At 55.7% G+C, this 16,335-nt stretch overlaps 7 protein-coding genes across 7 annotated transcripts; 2 read left to right on the top strand and 5 right to left on the bottom strand.

Moving 5' to 3' along the window:
- Positions 1-385: 385 nt before the first annotated feature.
- Positions 386-1,499, bottom strand: GMORB2_4765 (uncharacterized protein; the record flags this gene model as incomplete). Its single annotated transcript, XM_035466739.1, has 3 exons — positions 386-735; positions 839-1,166; positions 1,434-1,499. 3 exons carry the CDS (start codon positions 1,497-1,499, stop codon positions 386-388), a joined length of 744 nt encoding a protein of 247 aa, XP_035318075.1.
- Positions 1,500-4,034: 2,535 nt separating this feature from the next.
- Positions 4,035-4,848, bottom strand: GMORB2_4766 (Survival motor neuron protein (SMN); the record flags this gene model as incomplete). The annotated part of the gene is made up of 4 exons (XM_035466740.1): positions 4,035-4,138; positions 4,285-4,439; positions 4,583-4,647; positions 4,759-4,848. 4 exons carry the CDS (start codon positions 4,846-4,848, stop codon positions 4,035-4,037), a joined length of 414 nt encoding a protein of 137 aa, XP_035318076.1.
- Positions 4,849-5,222: 374 nt separating this feature from the next.
- GMORB2_4767 (nucleolar protein 15) lies at positions 5,223-6,564 on the top strand (the record flags this gene model as incomplete). The annotated part of the gene is made up of 3 exons (XM_035466741.1): positions 5,223-5,250; positions 5,322-5,387; positions 5,516-6,564. 3 exons carry the CDS (start codon positions 5,223-5,225, stop codon positions 6,562-6,564), a joined length of 1,143 nt encoding a protein of 380 aa, XP_035318077.1.
- A 1,221-nt stretch (positions 6,565-7,785) lies between these two features.
- GMORB2_4768 (Chromosome segregation ATPase) lies at positions 7,786-11,148 on the top strand (the record flags this gene model as incomplete). Its single annotated transcript, XM_035466742.1, is given in 6 exon segments — positions 7,786-7,831; positions 7,837-7,844; positions 8,262-9,298; positions 9,461-9,786; positions 10,349-10,683; positions 10,708-11,148. Coding segments are annotated over 6 exon segments (2,193 nt in total).
- GMORB2_4769 (Conserved hypothetical, protein) lies at positions 10,366-11,522 on the bottom strand (the record flags this gene model as incomplete). The annotated part of the gene is made up of 2 exons (XM_035466743.1): positions 10,366-11,425; positions 11,503-11,522. The coding sequence occupies 2 exons, from the start codon at positions 11,520-11,522 to the stop codon at positions 10,366-10,368; spliced, it is 1,080 nt and encodes a 359-aa protein (XP_035318079.1).
- Positions 11,523-12,474: 952 nt separating this feature from the next.
- Positions 12,475-13,295, bottom strand: GMORB2_4770 (tail-anchored protein insertion receptor; the record flags this gene model as incomplete). The annotated part of the gene is made up of 3 exons (XM_035466744.1): positions 12,475-12,815; positions 12,932-13,118; positions 13,179-13,295. The coding sequence occupies 3 exons, from the start codon at positions 13,293-13,295 to the stop codon at positions 12,475-12,477; spliced, it is 645 nt and encodes a 214-aa protein (XP_035318080.1).
- A 489-nt stretch (positions 13,296-13,784) lies between these two features.
- Positions 13,785-15,732, bottom strand: GMORB2_4771 (uncharacterized protein; the record flags this gene model as incomplete). Its single annotated transcript, XM_035466745.1, has 3 exons — positions 13,785-14,690; positions 14,783-15,139; positions 15,364-15,732. The coding sequence occupies 3 exons, from the start codon at positions 15,730-15,732 to the stop codon at positions 13,785-13,787; spliced, it is 1,632 nt and encodes a 543-aa protein (XP_035318081.1).
- Between the last annotated feature and the right edge of the window lie 603 nt (positions 15,733-16,335).

Below are 16,335 nucleotides of genomic sequence, written 5' to 3' on the forward strand. Positions count from 1 at the left end.
GGGGGGGGGGGGGGAAGCAAGCAAGTCAGGAGAACCAATATTTTGTCGTAACCTGCACGACACCAGCCATATGTATTCATAAAAGCAGTATAAAAAAAGAACATTATATAGTGACCCTCATCCCCTAAGAAACGCTGGATAGCTACCGGTCTAGGTAGCACCTTGATCCCGCTCTTTTTTTAAAAAGATTCCCTATAAGAAAGAAGAAAAGCAAACATCTTGATGCGTGGCTTACACACACAAGAACACAACCCATGGGGGAGAGAAAAAAAAACCCCTCCAAAAAAAAATGCACCATTAAGCTCTCTCTCTCTCTCTCCATCTCCAGCTCGTTCACCGGCACGCGCGCGCAAGTCTTCAAGACTCCAGGAGAACATCGTCTCCCTTAAACCCTGGCGTCACCCATGGGAAGAGAGCCGGCCATGCCGCCGATAGAGCCGAGACCCTGAACAGAGCTGGCGGGGAAGCCGCCGGCGCTGCAGCTGACCACACAGTGGCAGCTCCCGTCCGAGCCGATGAGGCCCTGTCCGGGAGTGGCGCCGGTGCCGCCGCCGACGAGGGTGGTACCGTTGTTGGCAGGAGGGGGGGCCGGGGTGGGGGTGGGGGTGGACTGGGCAGCGTCGCCCTCCTGCTGGATGGCGAGCTCCTTGAACTTGGCCTGAGACTTCTCGGCGGTAGGGTTGATGGAGAAGACCATGCCCTTTCCGCAGTGACCCATCTGCTTGCAGTAGAACCCTGATGAATGCTATCAGTATGACGTGTACGGATACCCATCGAGCTCGGAGAATGTCGAGCCCGTACGAGGGGAGAGGGGGAGAGAGAGAGGAGAAGAACATACAGAGAGGCTCGGTGGTGGTGACCTGCATAGCAACCTGGGGAGGAGGAGAGACGGCATTGTCGGCGTTGGGCTGGAAGCCGGTGTCCAAGCCGCCGTCCAGGGGATCGCAGGGGGTGGCGAAGCTGGACTGGGTGACGGTGTGGTTCTGCTGCATGAACTGGAAGATGACCATGTCGCCGACGGGGACGTCGTTGAGCTGGTCGGGGATGTAGACGAGGTCGTCACCGCCGACGATGACGGTGTGGGTGGCGGCGGCGGCCGGGGGGGGAGGGGTGCCGGCGGCGGGGGGGGCGGTGACGGTCTGGGTCACGGTGACCTGCTCGTTGATCTGGGTGGTCTCGGCGCCGCCTCCGGGGTTGGCCCAGATGATGATGATGTTGGCCACCTCGGACACGCCGCCGATGATGTTGTTGTTGCCGATGACGTTGGTGTCGCCTCCGGAGCTGCCCAGCTTGCTGAGGCCGCTGAAGCTGCTGTCCTCGACGACGTTGCCGTCGCCCACGACGTTGACGTCGTCGCTGCTGTGACCGCTCAGGTGGTGATCGCGGATGGCGTGGACGGTACGACGTCCAGAGTCGCGACGGAACTGGTTGACGCGGGCGCCGGAGGCGAGCATGGGAGCGGCCACGAGGCCGAGGGTGAGGGCAGTGAATGACTTCATCTTGTCCTAGTTCCTGTTCTCGTCGTAGTTGTTTTTTTTTTTGTAAGAGGGTAGAGAGAAGGGAAGACGTCCGCGTTAGGAAAGGATTGCGAGGGATGTTTTGAAGAAGAATAAAAAAAGAAGGGTGAAATCGACCAAGCGACTATTCAAGCATAAAAGATGAGGGTATAATATAATGTTGCTTTAGCGAGTGCCTGCTCGTCAAGAATCGAATGAAAGACAAAGAAACAACCCAAAAAGAGAGGGAAAGGGAACACTTCACAAGCTGGAGGACGGACGGAATGAGTTGGAAGATGAGAGGAGAGGAGGAGAAGGGAAAACAATGATATCGGTAGTTCCCCAAGGTTTATATCCAACTTTTCCCCCCCCCTCTTCGCCCCCCCCCCCCCCCCTCCCCTCCTCGACTGCAATCCCGTTTAGACCCCTGATCAAAGGTCCGGAAGCGTGTCGAAGGCTGAGCAGAGACCAATACCCGCCCTGCTCTCCGTATAGTCCGTTAGCTGGCCTCGAGACCGTGGCTGGTTCCTGTCAGGCCCTGGTCAATCGACCCTCCTCTCAAGGGTTCGGCCGGAATCACGACTTCCCGGGGCTGATGGCAGGAGTGCAAACTGGATATGGCCAGGCGGAACAATTCAAAAACTATAGCTTAATCCTTGGTAGTGGGCCGTACCGTTGAGAGCGACGAGACTTCACTTGAGAGGCTCCCCCTCCCCCTCTCTGCTCCAGGTCTGTCTCGTATCGCGTTTGGGATCTTGTCGCAACACCCCGGTCGACCGGACATATGAAACCCGCCCGGTCATATTCAGCAGGGCCCCGGCCACCAAAAGCTCTGCTCAGCTGGCATCTAGTCTGCATGGGTACGACGTAATGATACTTGGGAACCCGCGTATATCTGCAGATGAATACTCAGCATCGTTCGGCACTTGCACATCGTAAGATTCGTATTTCTCAACTGAAAAAGTGGGAGAGCAGAGGAAAGGGGAGGAGGGGGGCGGGGGGAAATAAGGTCTCGGCCCCGGGGTCCCGAACACGCTACTGTGTACGGCTTGCACATGATGATATGGGAGCACACAGAGAGTGTCCACCATGCGACAGCTCCGTGCTGACATGGACGTACAATATGCTCGTGTATACTAGCAGTATTTTATCATCGCATGTATGAGCTGTGGGAACTTCTTAGGTGTCACGATATCACTGCATCGTACTTGTACATTCCCGTCGTCTAGGTAAGAATACGTCGTATTATACCCTGGTGACTTGGCAGCAAGAATACGTCGTAAACTAACCTCAACCCCAACCCAACCCCAACCCCAACCCCCCTGGGACAATATGGACTGCCCTGGTCGACCCTGGGGTCTGCACATATTACCTACCGCACCATGACTCCGCCTCATCTACCATACACACATGCATATATACATACACGCACATGCACATGATACTCTCACTCTCCCATCCTGGCTCTCAGGAGTCTACGGAGTAGGGGAAACAACAAGAGTATGGATCAGAAGACGCCAGACCAACGGTCTGAAACCCGATCTACTGCAGAATAAGCTTCTTATCCAAACTTCCTATACGCTGCACCCTAAACCTGCGCCAGCATGGTCACCAGATGTTACTGTCCTCGGCTCTCTCCTCTGGCTGCGGGTCCCAGTCTCTCGTACTGGCGCGTTGCCCTCCCCCCCCTTCCCAGAGGATTGGTTTCGTGGCCCGGCAAGTCGACGGCGTGAGGATCCCCTATTTGTTTCATCGAGCTACCTCTCGCAACGACGGCGGCCGCCTCGAGAGCGCTTGGCTTGAGGCTTCCAGGTGCGCAGCAGAACCTGGGACGCCAAGTCTTTCTTCTTCTTTTCTCTCTCTTTTTTTTTCTTTCTTTTTTTCTTCTTGGATCGGAATGCCGTACTGGTATTGCTACTATATGCCATCGGGCTCATCTAGGCCCTCAGAATCCTGTCTGATATCAGATGGATACATATCTGAACACGAACGGTGTTATTGCACTCTGCAGGTACATCTCACCGTCCCGCCAATCTCCCACCTATCCCCACAGATGAAGACATGTTATACTACCAGATGCTATACACCTGGGCAAATTTGAGCCATCGGAAACGGCGGATAGTCAAAACTGCTATCTTAAAAAATTTTTTTCCCTGGAGTATATCAATAACGGTAAAGGCGTGCTTTGGCGGAGAAGTTGAATGACTTGCTGGTTTCCCCTGCATCGTAGTACTCCGAAATATATCCCTATTCCCAAATCTCGTTATGCGGGCGGTAATACTTTTCGTATCCCGTAATTTGAGAACCTACGAGTACTCGTAGACGCTCCGGCTTGTTTTCTGCCTGGCATCAATTTAGACTGTCGATGGATAAGAGAAGAAGAAGGATGATGATAGAGAGACGATGAGAAAGGATGTCGATACTCCGTACGAGACCGACGTTCTGGTAACTATCACTAAAGACAGGCAGGGAGATAGATGTTACAGTATTGTAATCATAGCTTTGAAGGCCAGCTGGCTGTTATCGACACTGTTCAGATTATCGTTTCTCCTCCGTCTTCTTCTGCTGTCCCTCAAACAGACCAGTGTAGTATCCGGCATAGTACCATGCCATGAGCAGCTTCTTGAGGCCCTCATCTTGAACTTTTCTCTCTCTCGGAGGAAACAAATGACAGGGCAACATGTCAGGTACCAAGCACGTAACGGGAAAGGTAAAGAAGAAACGTAACCCGGGAGATTAGAAAGGAAGAGGGGGGCCGGGGCTGGGAAGAAGAGAATCGGGAACTCACCTGTACCTAGAAGGACTTGCGGAGGCGGTCCAGGTGGAGCCGAGGGGAGACCCTCTGTCGGTTCTGCCTCTTCCGTGGGTTCATCCGTTACCTCGACAGCCTCACGGTCTGCCGTCTTCGTCGACCCGTTAACCTTGTTGGTGGCGGCCGTTGAACTTTTGTGGAGTCAGTCTGAGGTCTTGTCTCTGTGTGCGCGTTCCGTGTTTGCGGTGCGATCCCCATGACGCCCAGGAGCACGTCGTACACCCACGACACACTTTCCGTCTTGGCTGTGTTCTGGCTGGATGGCTATCCGTACCTTGAGAGAACGGCATCTTCGAGATCCTTGATGCTGCCTCCCTTGGCGATAATGCTATGATATTTCTGAGCAAACCGAAGTTAATCATCATCATGCACCCTCCCTCCCTCTCCCTCTGTCTCCGTCCTTTCCCTTCCTCTCTCTGAGCACTTTGTGGGTAGAGATGATGTCTTTACCGTGTATTCGTCCAGAGCTTGGTTCCACGAATCGATGAGTGCTGAGTCGTCCCACACTTCCTCGTGACTGAGAGCCTCTTCACCACTCATCATGTCCGAGGGATCAGAGATACGACAGAATTTTGGCAGCTGTTCCAGATGCTGATGGTGTTGTTGTCGCACTGCACAGGTCGATATCGCTACTCTCAGTAGGGAATGCTTCGGCACCGAACATTAGGAGAGAGCGCAGGCCTGGGAGAGAGTAACAGCTACTAACTGAGCTCGAGACGATAAGGCCGAACGATAAGCCCGCCACCCAGCCCAGACGCCCCCCTCACCGCCCTAAACAGTGGCAGAATCCCGTAATTTTTGGATTTTCGGGGGCCTTTTTTTTTTTTCTTACTGCCCGCCAGGATTTTTTTTTTCTTTTTTTGCGATATACACCAGTCAGCATACATAATTCAGCACAGCACCAAGAAGAAAAAATGGCACGCGAATTGAGATCTAGAAAGGGTATGTGTACCTCGTGCAGTCTTTGAAGGATATGAATGAACCATGCCGCTAACATACCTCTCCTGTACCAGTCCCCTCCGACCCCAAGATTGGCGAGGTCAAGGCCTCACCCGTGCGGCGGGCGGACAAGCGAAAGGGTGAGCTGATGTTGTTGGAGAGAAGGCGATTGACTCCTCTCTCTCTCTCTTTTTTTTTTTTTGTCATTTGAGTGTCTAGTTCTTTGAACGGAGCCATCTGTGGCTGACTTTGCTTCTACCCTCTCTAGCCACATCGGAAAACGAGTCCTCCCCCATTCCTAAGAAACTGCAGAAGGGTGCCGGAAAGGCCGTGGTGAAGAAGGACGCAAAGGCTACCGAGAAGGCCGTCGAGAAGGAGGACAAGGTGGAGGACAAGGAGGAGGACGAGAAGGACCGAGCCGAGGCTGGATCCGAGTCCGAGTCGGGGCAAGAGGAGGAGGCCGAGGCCCTGGCAGCAGAGCTCGACCCGGAGGAGGAGGAGGATGCGCCCGACGACGCGGCCGTGTACAGGACCGGCCAGCCCGTGGGCACCATCCCCGACGTGTCGCAGGCGGTCGAGAAGGCGGCCAGGTCGTCTGGGGCCGCCGGCGGCAAGAAGGGTGAGCCTGGCGTCATCTACATCGGCCGCATCCCCCACGGCTTCTACGAGCACGAGATGAGGCAGTACTTCTCGCAGTTCGGCCCCATCAGCCGGCTCAGGCTTTCGCGCAACAAGAAGACGGGCGCGAGCAAGCACTTTGCCTTTATCGAGTTCGCCGAGGCCACCACCGCCGACATCGTCGCCAAGACCATGAACAACTACCTCCTCTTCGGCCACATCCTCAAGTGCCGCACCATCCCTGCCGAGCAGGTCCACGACGACCTCTTCAAGGGCGCCAACAGGCGCTTCAAGAAGGTGCCCTGGAACAAGATCGCCGGCAGGCAGCTCGAGAAGCCCCTGTCCGAGGCCGCGTGGGAGAAGAAGGTCGTCCGCGAGCAGACCAAGCGCTCCAAGAAGGTCGACAAGCTCAAGGCCATGGGCTACGAGTTCGACGCTCCCGCCATCAAGGACGTCCCGGCCCCGGCCCCGGCTCCGGCCCCGACCCCTCCCGCTCCCGTCGAGGCTGGGGAGGATGATGCCACCAGCAAGGCGGCCATCGAGGATGCCCCTCCCGCCGACAAGAAGCAGAAGCAAGACGAGAGGGGAGAGGCAGAGGTCGCAGAGGTCGCAGAGAAGCCCGAAGCCGAGTCGATATCCGCTCCCAAGACCAAGACCAAGGGCACAAGGGCGACCAGGTCAAGAAAGGCCAAGGCTTGAGGAGGGGGAGGGGAAGGTAAAGTACGAGTAGTATAACAAATGTTTTTCTTCTTTTCCTTCATGACATGGGTTTTTGCAATCGTTACCTCTATTCTTCTGCGCAGATGTCTTTGGGGGCTTTGTTTTGTTGGATGCATGAGCCGAGAAAGTTCAGAGATGAGAATAAAAATTCCCGAAATGTTTCCTACGAATACACGTCCATCTAGCTTTTCCTCCCTCCCTCCCTCCCTCCTACATACACACACACACACACATCATATATGTGGTGAAGACGAAGAAATGTACGCACAAAAGCGAACCCGCAGCACCCATTGATCAGGAGCAAGCAGCGGGATTATAAAAGGCAACGGAATCATCTGCTTCGCGCAAGTTTGCGAGCAAGCCACGGGGTTCCATGATCTTGTTCGAAAATAGGATGGCGAAGGGTGTAAAATATGTGAGGAGGAAAGGGGAAGAAAAAAAAAAAGTTCCTGTGGTCCGCGGGAGGATGCTTGTTCTCTCAGCGTACCCGGATTTTGATGACTAAGCTGGCTACAGGGGGGTACCTAAATTGGACCTACCAGTAGTCAAGTAATCCGTACATATGATATAATAGTAGTTACTGTATTGACACATACATATACGGGGTATACGTACTCGTACACGTAGTAATGATAATACCACGACTCGCAGTGACAATGACCCAGACTCTACACAGCTTTTTCTGTACGAGACATCGGCAAAGCAGTAGACATCATCATGCAACGACAGGGCGATTACCTTGTACAGGCATAACAGATTACAGAGTATCAAAACAAACACTGCATGTACGGGTATGTAATATGTAATACAGGTAGAACTGTGGTTCGCTCAACGAGTCAACGACCAATCAACGGCCCCACAACGCAATATGCCGCCGCCGGCAACCGCTGTAATGCTCCCCGGCAGCCACTGACTGTCCACTGCACTCCTATCACTATTATAGCATGGGTTAACTACCCGTAGTCCTCTTGTGGCTCAGCCAGAGGCTCTAGTGTGGCTATACATGACTCTGGACACATGCCTCTCTTCCCATCAATCCCTGGTCGCGCCTCTCCAGTCTGGACAGATTGGCGCCAACAACCCTCGCAAATCTAATATTTTTTTTCTGCAGAAGAGGGAGAACGGCGAGGAACTAATTGATACTCTCGCATAACTCGATCATACCAGATGCAGCGCCATCTACGATAGATATACTCAACCATGTCGCCGACGGCCCCCGAAGACCCCACGCAGGGTAACAATTCTGGTGAGTTCGCTCGGTACAAACCAGGGAGAGAGAGAGAGAGAGCCGTGATGGCGACGACGACGACGATGACGATTACACCCTCGGAAAGAGGAGAACCACGGAATGAGGCTAATTGGGCAAGCAGCCTCCAAAAAGAAGAATAACAAGAAGAAGAAGAATGCCGCCAACAAGAGGGAGCAGCAGCAGCAGCAGCAGCAGCAGCAGCAGCCTGCCAACGAAGAAGACTCAAAGCAAGGAGGTGACGATGGCGAAGGCGATGATGACGACGACGAGCCGGAGACACCAACACAGACTGTTCGTCGAGACCTACAACCCCCTTCCTCCTCCACCCCCCCACCCTTCCTCTCGTCAACTGGTCAACGGCCGCTCACATGACCGAAACTGTTTTTGCTCACATGCCAAGGCGCAGGCTACCCCCGGGACGGAACAGACGGCGACGCACGCCAAGGAGAACGGGGACGACGACCCGTCCATCAACGGGCACGCCGTGCGATCGGCGGCCGGCTCAGACACGACGGCCAAGCTGGAAGCCCTGAGCAAGGAGCGGGAGGCGCTGCGGCAGGAGGTGGAGCAGATGCGCAAGCAGCTGGAGAGCATACAGGAGGGCCACACGTCGGAGGTGACGCAGCTGCGGACCGAGCTGGAGGAGAGCAACGCGGCCAAGGAGGGTGCCGAGGAGGCTTACCAGAACCTGCTAGGGCGGGTGAACCAGATCAAGGAGACGCTGAGCGAGCGCCTGCGGCGGGACAAGGAGGAGCTGGAGGAGGCCAAGGAGCGGATCGAGGAGCTGGAGGCGCAGAACGACGAGCTGCGGGGCGCGTCGGAGACGACGGGCTCGTCGGCGGCCAAGGTGCGGGCCGAGCTCGAGGACGCGCAGCGCGAGCTGTCGACGCTGCGCAGCCGCAACAACCTGTCGGCCACCAACTGGCAGAAGGAGCGCGACGAGCTCCTCTCCACGGTCCAGCACCTCAAGGACGAGCTGTCGCGCACCTCGGGCGTCATGGGCGAGTGGGAGGTCATCGCGATGGAGGAGCGCTCCGTCAAGCAGAGCCTCCTCGACAAGGTCGGCGACCTCGAGGACCAGGTCGCCTCCCTGCGATCCGGCTACGAGGCCGCCTGCCAGGAGCGCGACGCCCAAGACACCCTCGTCGACAACCTCCAGAACGCCCTGCGCGAGATCCAGGACGCCCGGAAGCGCGAGCTGCGCGAGATGGTCGAGTCCACCGACCAGCAGCTCGAGGCCTACAAGAAGATTGTCCACGAGGCCGAGGCCCGCGCCGCAGACGCCATAGGCGCCAGGGACTCCCTCACCGCCGAGCTTGAGCGCACAGCTCCCTTCGAGAAGGAGGTCAAGGAGAAGAACCTCCTGATCGGGAAGCTCAGGCACGAGGCCATCGTCCTCAACGACCACCTCACAAAGGCTCTGCGCTACCTGAAAAAGACGAAGCCAGAGGACAATGTAGACAGGTACCTCTTCTTCCTCTCCCTCCCCTCCATCTCCTGTCTTCGTCATTCTCCCCCCCTCCCTCCCTCTCTCTCTTGTGTGTGTCTCAACTTTTCAGTTTTTTTTTTTTTTTTTTAAAAAAAAAAACTTCTTTTTTATTTCTTTTTTACTGACACCTACGCCAGACAAATCGTCACAAACCACCTTCTCCACTTCCTCACGCTGGATCGTGGGGACGTCAAGCGCTTCCAGGTCCTCCAAGTCATGGCCGGCTACCTCAACTGGACCGACGAGCAGCGCGAGCAGGCCGGCCTCTCCCGCCCGGGTGCATCATCCAGCAACAGCCTGCGCCTCCCGCTATCCCCGTTCAACCGCACGCCCAGCTCCCCTCCCCTGAGCGCGGACCTCTTCTCCGAACCCTCGTCTGGAAAGGATAGGGAGTCCCTTGCCGAGCTCTGGGCAGGATTCCTGGAGCGCAGCGCCCAGGAGGGTGCCGGGGAGGCCTCGGGCAGTAGGAAGGGTAGTGTCGGGAGCGCTTCGCACACTACAGAAAAGCTAGACTCGTCGAAACCTTGACCCTCCCCCCCCTCCCCCTTTCTCACTACTGGCAGCGACCACAGTAGTGATGATACTACTGGTAGTACCCTGGCATCCTCAACCCCTCCTTCACCTCGCTCATCATCCCTGGGGCTCTCTCATCCGCTACTTACGCCCCCCCCCCCCCCCCCCCCCCCCCCCCCCCCCCCCCCCCTCCCCCCGGCCGCGTTCGACAAATAGACTTGTTGCATTGCCTGTCTCTTCCTTTTCTTCCCCTTCTTAAGCCGGGATAGACGCGATTATTTTTGTTGTATGGCAAGAAAGAGGAGGAGAAAAAGGAGAGGGGGACGCGCGCATCCTGGTGAGATTTTGTTTGGACCACAAATGTGCATTAGACGATCAGAGAATAATAAGAAAAAGAAGAGAGAGAGAGGGAGAAGATGTATATTGGCAATTAGGGGGGGTAAACTAAATAAGGACTCTCATTATGCTATCTTCGATGCAAAAGGTACAAGATCATGAAACAAAAGAAACAGACCCACCTATCCACGGCCTAATCCTCGTTGTCATCATCCAATGGCCGCAGCACATTCCGCGAATACACATCAGCGTCACGGGTGATGTCGTCGATGTTGATCCTGTTTGTCAGGGCATCGTTGACGCCGCGGACGACGTCGGCATCCTGCATGATGTCGGCCATCAGGTCGACCTCGTGAGCCCAGTAGGCGTGGGTGCGGGAGCGCAGGTCCTGGTCCCGCACGGCCGTATTCCTGACGATGCCCAGGGCGTTCATCTTGGCCCTGACGGCCAGCAGGCGGCGGTATACGGGGTCGATGCGGTCCAGCGGCTGGGGCTCGGGGGCGAAGGCGCGGTTCGTGGATGAGAGGAACAGCAGGCCGGCGACGGCGGCGTCCAGCCCGGCCAGCGCGAGCAGGCGATACACACGGGCGGACCAGAAGAACATGTCCACGTCGGCCAGGCGGGGGGCCCGCGCGTTGACGCCGTGGTTGTACGTTCCGACGAGGTAGACGTCCAGGCTGGCGAGAAGCAGGGCGGCCACGGTAGCGGGGGTGCGCCACCCGCCGCCGCCGCCGCGCTTGCCAGAGGTCCAGCCCGGGCTGGTGGCGGCGGCGAGGACCGCCAGGTTCGCCACGTGCGGCCACGTCAGGTCCGGGAGCGCGTAGTACATGTACGTCTTGGGCTCATCGACGGTGCAGAACGGGCAGTCGGCCAGGACGTCCGGGCCGAAGCGGAGGTACAGCAGGCGACTCTCGAGGTTGACGAACTTGGCACGCAGAGCGTGGTCCCGGGCCGTGAGCGCGTTGCCGTTGGATGACCGGAGCGTGGCGGCCACGCGGTTGAACAGAACGTCCACCGGTATCTGGAGGCGGCTGTCCGTCTGCCGAAAGAGGTTCTCCGGCCCCATGGCCGGGAACGAGAGCACCACATAGCCCAGGCACAGGGCCAGCAGGACCGCCAACGAGAGGCGCACGCGCGGGGGGACGGGCTGCACAGTCAGACCTTGTCGGCGCGGGGCGTTGCGGACGGTACGGTAGTAGGCTATCGCTTTGGGGACGAGGATGGGGCCGAAGAATATGACCAGGGAGCGGATGCTATTGCCTCAATGTCAGTAATGAATAAAGAGTGGGAGAGAGAGAAAGAGAGGGGGGTGTATGGGACGGGGACGTACGAATCCCACGATATTGTCATGCTGGGCAAAATCGGGGGTTTTTTTCTTTTTCTTTTTCGAAGGGAAAAGAGAGTTACGGAAAAAAGGAGAATAAAGATAAGATGAAAACAAGAAAACAAGAAGAAGAAAGGAAAAGGAAAAAAAGGAAAAGGTCAGAAAAGGTCACGTCTTTATCCTGGAGAGAGGCTGATGATGTTGCTACCAAAGGTTCCTAACAATATGCCAGGTACAATCAGCCGTACGTCGAGTGATGGATGACATGTGGCGCTAAACATTGTAGGTTGCTTTACTGGTGTGGGGGGGGGGAGGGGGGGTAGAAAATTACTGACGCCTATAATTGCCCTCTGACTTTTTCGTCTCTTCCTCTTGTCAACTTTCCTCCTTTCACCCTCGTTTTTTCTTCTCTTTTCCCCCATCCTTTTCCTCTCCTCCCCTACGACAACAATATACGACCGTCGATCGTGCCGTTCGGTCTCCGTCATGCTTACGATCCTATAGAAGAACAACGAAAAAAACAATAACAATGCTACTACTTTTCATCCATCTGCCTCTTCTCCCTCCTTCCCTCCTGCTACCCTTCTCATCCCCCCCCCCCCCCGTGACACGTTGGCACTTTCGAAGCTTTGGCGATCTCTTTCCTCCGTGGTCGCTAGAGTCAATATGTTGCCTAGAACAATCCCCAAATACCCTGCCAAGGGTCATTCTCTGTTCGTGTTACAAAGTCTCAGCTCCGGCGATGAAGAACTTTGCGTCAAAATTTTCAAGGAGATACAGTTCTGCCCCCCCTCCCCCCTGAGTAAAGTAAACACTACTCTTAGGCGAGAAGAATACGTTTTTTTTCTTGCATGAAGAAGCCGAAGCCCATATGTATTCCCAATCTTCAACATGAAGAATATATACCCGTAGAAAAGAAATAGAAAACATGATACGCTCGTCCATCAGAATGCTGCTCGCTGTGCTTTCTTGCCCATATTATAACTCCTTCTTCTCGTCGGTGGCTGCCGTCTTACCGGCTGCCCTCTCGTAGGACCCGTTACGCATGAGACCGTATATTCCTGAAATCAGATCGCTGACGAGGGCAATGACGCCGGAGCAGGCAAGCTGCCACGAGGCCACGCTCACGCTGCCCAGAGGAGCGCGAGGAAAGGAGATGATCCACTCGGCATAGTAGGGGAACCAGCCATGAGGGATCCAGAACATGGGCTCGTTGGAGTACCAGAACGGCACGAGGTACTGGGGGACTTTGGTGACGATGATACGCACTCCATTCACATATTTGTCGAAGCTGCCCCTCGCCGCCTCCATGGTCTTCTCTGTTTTTTTTTATAGAAATCTTCGTCAGCCAACAAAAAAAAAAAAAAAAAAAGACCCCTCTCTTATTCTCTCTGTAATCCAGAAAGGAGAGAGTAGGTATGTGTATAGAACCCACTTGTAGCCTCGAGCTTCTCGAGAAGCTTATCGTGCTGGCGACGAATCCGTGCCCATTTTGCAAACTCGTCCTGGCTGCTCGTAGCGTTGAGCTCGGCCCGCACCTTGAGGTATTCTGCCTGCAACTTGCGCTGCTGAGCGGCCGACTTGGATGTCGAGATCGGTAGGTAGTTGACCAACGTCCAGAGCTGCAGTGACCGGAGAGGAAAGGAAGAAAACGGTTAGCAGAGGTTCCTCCGTCGTCGCACAGGAGAGGATGGGAAGACACGACGCACAAAGTCGTTGATAACAGTCGACCCTATCGCATTGATCAGGCGCGACACAACCTCGATGGTGAAGACGAGGGCGAGAACAAAGGGCATCATCTTGCCGAATGCGATGCTGGAATTATCGTCGTGACGAGGGTTTTTTTCTTCTTTTTGGGGAGGGGGGGGGGGGGGGGGGGGGGGGGGAGGGGTTCCAATGCTATGCCTCTGGCATTGTGTTGTGTGTTGTGTGGAGGGGAGAGCTTCTTGTGCGTGACTTCGTGGTGGCTTTGCTGCGCTGGCACCAAAGTGGGCAGAGCCATGTCATCACGCCCCTCCTCACATGGAAGTGTCCAGAAAATCTTACCCTGAACTCTTACGCTTCAACCCCGCCAGTCTCCAAACTTTGAAAAAAAAAAATACATTGTACATGAGGTCTGAAGGAGGAGAGAGATGGAGGGGAGGAGATAAAGACTCGATGAGGATTTCTCAATCGTTGATCTATAATTTGTTTCCTTGCTTTTACTTGTGCATAGTGAAGGTGCGTTTCTGGCTACTCTTCTGTTCCAAGCTCTCTTCCATGATATGACGCTTCGACTGATGCTACTATTATTCCCTAGCGACCGAGCTACTACGTATACGGCTCCATAACGAGGGTGACGGCGGCGACATGTCCTCGTCGGCCTTGAGCTCGTCAAGTCCCGTGTGCAGGTCCACTTTGGTCGGGGGGATGGCCCAGGGATCATTGCGACCGGCGGTGAAGCGGTGGCCGAAGTAGAGGATGAAGAAGATGGGGATGCCGACGTAGCTGCTGAAGAAGGACGAGGTAGACCACGACCCGGGGAGGAAGACGGTGAAGCCGTTGATGAGGCACAGAAGGGTGAAGACGACGATGCAAAAGTACGACGACCAAGGCTGGAAGCGCGAGGTGAAGGGAAGCTGGGCGCGGTCGACGCCCTGGGAATCGAGGGCGTCCTGGAAGCGCAGGGCGGTGACGGCGCAGCTGACCCACGAGATGAAGGCGGCCGTGTTGACCAGGTTGACGAGCCAGTTGAAGACGGTGCTGGCCTCGGTGTTGACGTTCATGTAGGCGAGCAGGGAGAAGAGGGAGGTGGCGACGACGGCCACGTAGGGCACGCCGCGCCTGTCGCAGCGCGCGAAGATGGCGGGCGCGTCGCCGTTGAGCGCCATCGAGTACAGGCCGCGGCTGGACTGGAAGATGAAGGCGTTGCCGGCCGACAAGGCCGACGTCAGGATGGCGGCGTTGATGACGCTGTCCAGCCCGCGGATGCCCGCCTTGCGGATGCCGAGCACAAACGGCGACGAGGAGGCCCCCGCCTGCCCGCTCGTCAGATCCGGCTCGTCGGACGGACAGATGATGCCGATGGCCAGGATGGATCCGATGTAGAAGATGATGATGCGCAACATGAAGCTCCTCGCCGCCCTTGGCAGATTCCGCCTCGGTGACTTCATCTCACCCGAGCAGAAGACGAGCATCTCGGGGGCAAAGGAAAACTACACGGGGACAGAGTTAGCTCTCCCGGCAACCCACAACCCGGTCGGTACAGCTGCGATGGTACATCATGGACAGAGCGAGGAGAACTGACCGGAAGCAGCGCCGAGATGAGGGTGCTGAAGAAACTGACGACGTAGCCACGCGTGCCTTCGAGTATGTAAGCGTTAAAGGCGCCCGGCTTGTTCCAGTACGTAAAGGCCAGGAGGTGCGGGTCACGCGGTCCACCCCACCAGAAGAGGATGAAGGACAGGATGAGCAGGCCGATGATGGTGACGATCTTGAGCGAGGCAAAGTAGAACTCTGTCTCCCCGTAGACGGACACGGGGAGCAGGTTGAGGGCGACGATGATGACAATCATGATGGTGATCCACACGGCCGGGTTGACGGGCGGGTTCCAGAAGTCAATGATGAGTGTCGCCGCCGTGACTTCGTAGGGAACGAGGATACCCTTTTTCTCCCCCCTCCCCCCATCAACGTGGTCAGTAGACTTTTCCGTGCTGCTTCCCCCCCTCCCTGTTACTTCGCTATCTGCTCCCTCATACCGTCTCGCATATGAGGTATCACGTTCACCTTGCGTAGATATGCACTCCCGGCGGACGAACGCAGCGCGAACGGGCACCAATGGAATACATGTGTAGGGAGAACATGAAGAAAGAGGCACAGAAAACTTACAAACGAATACCAATAGTACCATCCCATGGCCCAACCTAGAGACGGCGATACGTAACGGCGCGAGAAGTAGGCGGGAGTAGCGCCCTTGACGGGCAGGTAGGACGCCGTCATGATGATGGCGCCGACGATGAAGAAGACGAAGATGGACATGACGACGTATGCGATGAGGGTGAAGCCGGGGCCTCCCTTGGCCAGGGTCGATCCGCTGCCGACGAAGACGGCGGTCCCGATGGTGCCGCCGAGGGCGATGAGCTGCGAGTGTCGCGGCTTGAGACCGCGCTTGGTGCCGGGTGTGGCCGACTCAGACGACGACTCAGGCTGAGGCTGAACCGTGCCCTCGACCTTGACCTTCTCTGAGAAGGACGACATGACGGCACGTATAGGATTGAGACTCCTTGTCGAATAGATTGGGAAAACAGCATAGCCCGGAAGGAACAAGAAGAAGAAGAAGAAGAACAACAACAAGAACAAGAAGAAGAAGAAGAAGAAGAAGAAGAAGAAGAAGAAGAAGAAGAAGAAAAGAAAAAGCAAGACACGATGATGGTGGGAAAGAGTGTGAGAAGACCTTGGGTGCCGTGATATATTAGCAAGATGTCAGCTACGATTGCATCATGCGTACCGCTTGCTGCCGGCAGTTGTAGACACAATTCCCGGTCAAGATAAGACGTCTCCATAAACGGGCAAGGTCTTCTTCTCCTCCCATGCTCCCTCCATCATGATTCACACGGCGGGTCCGTTCCAAGGTTCAATCATCATGCACGACATGGGAAGTAATTGTCAGCGAGAATGAATCCAATGGGGGAGGGGGGAGGGGGGAGAGAAATGAATGAAAAATGAGCATTGGATTATTCTAGTTCACCTTGTCCAATTCTTACATGTACGATCAACTAGTCATGATGGCTAGGACTGAAAGGCGCGGACGGTGGAGGAAGCTGATCACTAGTTACTTAGTTCCAGATATATTTCACTATC

This window comes from Geosmithia morbida, assembly GCF_012550715.1.
Source record: "Geosmithia morbida isolate 1262 chromosome Unknown scaffold_25, whole genome shotgun sequence".
NCBI lineage: Eukaryota > Fungi > Ascomycota > Sordariomycetes > Hypocreales > Bionectriaceae > Geosmithia > Geosmithia morbida.